The 6,809-nt window shown below is 35.0% G+C and overlaps 1 protein-coding gene and 1 long non-coding RNA gene across 6 annotated transcripts; one reads left to right on the top strand and one right to left on the bottom strand.

Annotated features, from left to right (window-relative positions):
- The first annotated feature begins 3,105 nt into the window (after nt 1-3,105).
- LOC140851109 (uncharacterized) lies at nt 3,106-3,662 on the top strand. The gene is made up of 2 exons (XR_012133915.1): nt 3,106-3,215; nt 3,369-3,662. It is a non-coding gene; the product is annotated as an uncharacterized lncRNA (long non-coding RNA).
- Nucleotides 3,663-3,673: 11 nt separating this feature from the next.
- Nucleotides 3,674-6,247, bottom strand: LOC114913052 (probable thimet oligopeptidase). 5 transcript variants are annotated; one of them, XM_073242615.1, is made up of 6 exons: nt 5,970-6,245; nt 5,736-5,848; nt 5,293-5,366; nt 5,117-5,221; nt 4,937-5,017; nt 3,674-3,842 (listed from the first exon to the last, which is right to left on the bottom strand). In XM_073242615.1, exons 2-6 carry the CDS (start codon nt 5,770-5,772, stop codon nt 3,786-3,788), a joined length of 354 nt encoding a protein of 117 aa, XP_073098716.1. In that variant the 5' UTR covers nt 5,773-5,848; nt 5,970-6,245; the 3' UTR covers nt 3,674-3,785. The 5 variants fall into 5 exon arrangements, with proteins under 5 accessions (XP_073098716.1, XP_029117425.1, XP_073098719.1 ...); XM_029261592.2 differs by having other exon boundaries at nt 5,988-6,244; XM_073242618.1 differs by having other exon boundaries at nt 5,293-5,602; nt 5,988-6,243.
- Nucleotides 6,248-6,809: the final 562 nt, after the last annotated feature.

The following is a 6,809-nucleotide window of genomic DNA, read 5'->3' as shown; positions in this document are numbered from 1 at the left end:
ATATTTATGTTTAATGTATTATCTACAATTGTTTTTATTTTTTTGGTAGATCTACAATTGTTTTTATTAAAAAACACATGTTTAATGTAGATCTAAATGTCAATTGTAAGTCTCCATAAAACAAGTTAGCATGAGGAATGATAGTTGGTTTGTCAACTTATCCTTCTTGTTTTCTTTTCTTTTCTTTTTTTTTTTTAACTTTTCTTTTATAAGCAATGTATCCTAGCTGATAAGATGATAGTTGAGAATTATGCCTTGAATCATATGCTTCTGCAAATCAGATTGTAAGAAATATGTTGCCTTTTTTGTCACTTGATATTTCTTTACATCATATTTTTCTTTTTGTTTCATTTGTTGAATTTTTTTTCTTTTGTATCTAAACATTGGTTACATGTAGATTGAAATTAATTATGTGCCTTCATAACCTTATTGTGTTGCTTTCAAAAAAGGTTTGAGAACAAAAAAATTACAAAATCCAAATATCACAAATATAAAATTTGAAACTCTTACCGTGTGGATGTCTTAACAATTGGTTATATTTATGCATTGTATACTAACTTAATACAATCTTAATTTTAGAATTGAGCATATTATTATCTCTTTTTTAGGGTTGCAAATGAGTCAAATTGAATTGAGCATGTTTGACCCCAACCCGACTTTGACGACTTGGTTTCATGCATGGGTCTTAATATTGGACCCAAACCAAAATCCAATAAATAATTGGGTCGAGTCTATGGAAAATCGACAAGCCATTTGGGTTGGGCCAGGATCTTGTTATTGAAATGCATCCATCCTCTCTCCAACTTATTTTACTGATAGATGCATGTTATTATATCTCAATGGATATTTTTTTCTCCTTAACACCATCTCATTTTAGGTGATTTCTTGTGTAAATTTGTAAATGATACACAAAATAATTTCTTGTGTAATGATGCACAAAATAATTGTTTATCAGAAATTTGGCCATCCCTTGGCTTAAAGAAGTGTGTAATCCTCTATATTAGTATCCATGCTAGGAACAATTGCATAAATATTGGTAGCCAACTAAGCTTTCGGCACAAGCGAGATTGCGTTAGTCCAGCCCATGTCTAGGCCTAATTTGATCCTAGCATTTCTTACTTTTATCTATATGGAACCTGATTTAATGCCCTTACACATTGTAGATCACTTGTAAACCTTTTATCGGTACTACTAATATTAACCAAACTGTTATACTCACATCCATCAACGTTTACAAAATTAAAGATTATCTCAATCTATGTCAAAAGAATTGGTCACCATAGAAGTTTTCAACTCGTATGGAAAGAGTCAAATAATGCAGTGCTTTCGGTCTTTACTACCGAGTCAAGTCACAACCAGACCACTAGTCCTCATTTGAATAAACACGGCTTCCCACACCATGGCGGTCAAAGAACCCAAGAATTGACCAGGATGGCAACCATAGCCGGCCATCTCACAAGGATTGGGGTTGTGCGAAAGAATGGTTAATCCTTTTCTTCATCACATCAAATCACACCTTGCACATATTCGAAAGCACTCCAATCTCTATTTTTCATCTGTCTGCATAGATCTCGAATCGGTCGCAATACAATCCAACGATTGGTTGACATTGCGAAAGAAGAAAAATCATTCTATCTGACAAAAGATGCAAGCAGACCTACCTTACAAAGCCCAACCAGACAAAAATTGCACATCTCTATCCCTCAACAAATCCCTTGGATTGTGGACAGAGTAAGAGGACTTTCTTTTTTCTTGGAGGAAGGTTTTTTTTATCAATTGATTAATAGAAATTCTCTGAAGGATTCAGTCAATCAATCTCTGCGTGACACATCCACTTCTCACGATAATGGAGTGAAAAGATTCAGTCACCAAAAATACTACTGCATTGCTCCCATTGCCGTCATCCCACTACTTTCAACTTTAAAGTGCCAGAATGCGTTGGCATTCCGCTTGCCATTCTCTACCTCGTGGAGCAAATCATTCCCCTTCGCCGACACAAAAGAGCTGTCACATCTAGAGGGATAAGAACCGTAGCCTTATCCTCCTCACAAAATGTTTGTAAGATTAACCACCATCTAAAAGTTGACCATTCCAAGATTCATGGTTATTATAATAATTCGATGCTATAATCATCATTTTGGCCAGCATATTTCATTCCGCAAACACTAGCCAAGCTGTAATTCTTTTTTTAATCAAAAATTGTTTTGGACGGTGCAAACTGTTAACTAAACTAGGCCAAGAATGGGTGCAATGGACCGAATAGGAAATAAAGTTACTTTAGATTGAAGTGTCTTGAAATATATATATATATATATCTTAGATGATTTTTTTTTCCTTTTTTTATGATCTGATGAGTTGTTTTTCCTTTTTTTTTTTTTTAAATGTGTGCTAAACTGCTTGTAGAACAACAGTTTTATCAGTCAATCAATCTCAATTAGGTGAAAGTAGTTCCTGCTAAATTATTTTACAGGACAACATGTTGATTGGCGAACATAACATGCTTTTTTGGCATTAGCAACACAAACTAGGCTAATAAAGATTCATGTTTGGCTCTGCTACGATCTCATACTAATAAAAAAAAAAAAGAAGAATATACCACATCAGTTATCTCATTAAAACTATCCAACAAGATGTTCCACTAAGCATTTTCCTTATTGATTCATATAATATCAAATTTAATTTTGATTTATTAAGAGTATGATGATAAAATATTTTCAATTTATCAAGACAGGATTTTTTTTTTTTTTTTTTTTTTTTTGCAGATGCTTCTAGTGTAGCAATTTAGGCAGTTACAAATAAAACACAATTAAGCACAGCAAGCTAACTAGACAAGTTCAATGTACAACCACACTCTTAAATAATACAAAGCATAACTTTCCCCAGAAGCATTAACCTTGCTTGCTATCATAGCAACTTGCAAATAATTTTCATTTAGAATATAAATCAGGAAGCATATTTGCACCCAAAAGCAGCAATTTCATAAAACAAGGTGGATAAAGGGTCAGCATCTTTGAGAACAAAGTTCAAGAATCAGATGCTGCTCACACATGTTTAAATAAGTCTTCCTGAAACAGTTGGAATGTCCACTTACATGCACCCAAAGACATACTGATCACATAAACCAACCAAAGGAATAGATAAGATGTCCTTGTGCCATGAAGACAGTTGCAGAGATATTTGTCTTCACAACAGCCACTCAAATGTTGTTTCGTCAGGTCCAACCATCTGGTGTCTGATCCACATGACTACAAACAACTACATTTAAAGCACATTGTTTTTTCCTTCTCACTTGGAGACAGTCTCATCCACATATAAGACAGAGATTTCAATTCCAATACCAACTAAATCTAGGGCATTTTTTTTTTCAGGATTATGGTCGATCTTTTCAGAATTGTTGAATCAACATTCAGTGCCACAGTAGCCAAGCTGGAGACCTTCTATGAAAAAAATATGGATGCTGAAGAGGTTAGCAGACAACATATATCTTCACCTTGATATGGGATATCTCATCATGGCAATTTATCAAACCCTTTTGTTCTTCTGTTTGGTTTGTAGTGATTTTCTTTTACTCAATGCCCATGAAAAGATGAGCAAATATTTGCAAAATAATACTTTCAAAACAATAAATTGAAAATACTATGTGCAAAACTTCTTTTATCCTAGCACACATATATGAGCATAACATATGGTTCTAGAATAATATTTGTTCCACAATAAAGTAAAATGCCATTTTACAAATTATTCTTGCTTTTGCATTCAACAAATGACTGAATTGATGGTTCTCTTCAAAGATAATCTGATAGAATCTCAAGGGTTTCCTTAGCTCCTTCGGAGGCTAATACCTGCATGGCATAAAAATTATTTATTTTGGTTTAAAAGTAATATTGCATGCAATTAGCAAGACTGAGAATACGAAAATCACTGCAAGAAGAATGAAGTTAAGCATCCATGGTGCACTAGTTTCCACAAAAATAATTGAAACACAAAGCCCATGCACATGCATGTAGGCACATGCACTCACCTTTCGAACAAGAATATGAAAAACAGAATAATGTGGTACAGAGAACAAGCTGAGCAAACCTAGTGTCTCTTCCAATAACTAACAGTATCATTAGCATGCTGTTGGATGGTCTTAGGGGCTGTACAAACCATTGTATCTGAAAGACTTAATATCAAGCCTGACTTAATATCATGCCCGACTTAATATCATGCCCGCATCATGCATCATTGAATCACTGAACAAATTGATACATTTGGTAAATTTGCTAACATGCAAGGATGAAATTAAAAGCAAGCATTATTTTAGTAACCCCTTCACACTGCAATGCTCCTCCAAACATGATTCTTCTGTGTATGGCTAACCTTGTGAACTTGGATATCATTATAGAACTCTTTCTTGAAAGAAGGGCTCAATATATTTCTTTCAATATGCCCACATATTGGACTTAACAGACACTTTTGATGCACAATTTTTAGCACTATGTTATTTATGTTAATATTTATCCAGGACCTTATACTTGAAGAAGGTTAGGTCTGAATTATCCCATACTTTTCAAATTTCAATGCAGCGATAAAATTCCAATATGCTAAATTTAAGTCTTGAGGCCTGAAGAAACAGCTGAGAATATGTTGTCTACATCTCAGTCTCTTTTGAGATCGCAAGGAGTTACTCATTCAACATGTGACATCATATGACGACAGTACAAATTGTATGCTTCAAGTCCACTGCTTCAATTAGAGATCATATCAATTAAAAGAAAGAACCCATGCATGTTTAGTTGGACATTACCAAACAGAATGTCATCTGTTGATCCTCTCAAAAGAAATTCATGTTTTAGATCCAAGAAAATATGGAGTGGTATCACCAAAAACACGGTGGCAAAACTCAGTTATTCAAAATTTGATTCGACAAAAAAAATATAGAAGAGGATATTACCTTATTCCTATACTGCAATCCTGCATACTGGTTGAGCAAATCATCTTGAAATTCTGAAACAAATATATCAGCAGCAGAAACCTATATAATCAACAGCATATTATCATTTCCTATCAGTTTCAAGCAGAAAACAGACATGCCTAAACATCAGATTGCATAAAAACGTAAATTAAAACAAACCTCACTCCAGATATAATTACAGCAGACCACTTCATAACCAATAGCAATGCGAGGGAAACATGAGGCTGGGTTGGTCCCTTCCAACAATGGTATTCCTAACATTAGCTAGAAAGAAGCAGCCGATATAGCGCGACAGAATAGACATACAACCAACATAGAAGCAGATCCATTTATACCTTAGGATGGAGATGCTTGTGTAACTCTACCATGTCCCCATTCTCACTTGAATGTATAATTTGATGAACCAGGCCTGACAAGAGCAGTGGATGAGATTTTCAGCTATTTTTTGATGTTTCCATGTCTTACATCATGATTTCATCTTCAATATATAAATCTCAAGGCCATCCCCAAACCAAAGCCAGTAGGATGGCAACGGGAGCAGCCAAGAACCTGCTCAACCATCACATGGCTAGAACACGGCACATCCTCCAAGCAACCAACTCCTATACCTCCCCTATCGGTAAAAACAACTAGCATCGACCACGCCTTGACCGGTGGCAACATCCAACACCCATGCCATCGTCGGCCAAAAAAAAGGAATATGGAAAAAAAAAAAAAAAAAGTAAAAAAAAAAATCACAAAAGCATTCCATCGAACGGGCAGCGGGCAAGCAACATACCCTTCCTAACACAGTGGCCGGTTTGCTCCACCACCATGCATGGACCACCCTACCAAAGGACCAAAAGAAGAACTCACCGCCATGAGCATTTATAGTGCACCAGCTCTACGAATCTATGTATATTCATTAGCACCAGAGAGAGATGGATATGCAATTAGAGAAAACAGAGTCAGATTCCAAGAAAACAGAGAGAGAGCAAATAAAAAAGAAAGGGAAAGAAGAAAGGAGGCGGACAAGCGAATGCATATATACTTTTTCCCTCTCGGCATCGTTCCCACCAACTCTAACGGCAATCTTAGTTTACACTTGAAGCACCTGTCAGACATCACATTCTTTGAGTTTCCGTGGCCAATCGAGTTGAAACCATTTCGGAACATCCCTGAACCCCCAACCCGATAGCAAATGCAAGGGGCATAGCTAATTTTCATCCCTCCCGAGGTTTACCGTATCAGTCGGTAGCATGTTATATCAGACATATAATATTATATCGATACCGAAATGATACGTAGTTTCATATTATATCGATACTTGATGTATTTCATCAACTTATATTATACCACATATATTGATATTATGGTAGAATGATATCAATATAGAATTTGATATCGAGACAACGGATCTTGATCTTTTTTTAATTTTAACTTCATGCTAATTGTGCCCCAATTTGATGGATCATGTAGGCTTGAAAGGAAGGTTGAAGGGCAAAATGGTTGACGAAAGTTTGACACCAAAATTTTGAAATATGAACAAATCAAGTAATTTATTTTTCGATAGAAAAAAATCAGGTAATACTTTCTAGAGGCCATATAATATAGATACAGATAGATATTTTTGTCCTTCATCAATATTCTACTCTCATTCTTTATAGACAACTATACGTCTAGAATCTTCCATGGATTTCATTATCATCTTCACCCACCACATGCATTCTTAAGATCACGATCATATAATTTCTACAAATTTTTGTTACTTCTGATAAAAAAATCTTGAAAGATGGAAGAAATAATACTCGGAAGATAATAAAAATTTTAGATACATATTAACATAAAAACTGCACATGAAACCACAATAATT

This window comes from Elaeis guineensis, chromosome 8, assembly GCF_000442705.2.
Source record: "Elaeis guineensis isolate ETL-2024a chromosome 8, EG11, whole genome shotgun sequence".
NCBI lineage: Eukaryota > Viridiplantae > Streptophyta > Magnoliopsida > Arecales > Arecaceae > Elaeis > Elaeis guineensis.
Note: the sequence above shows the minus strand (reverse complement) of the source record. Positions and strands in the feature narration are given on the sequence as shown.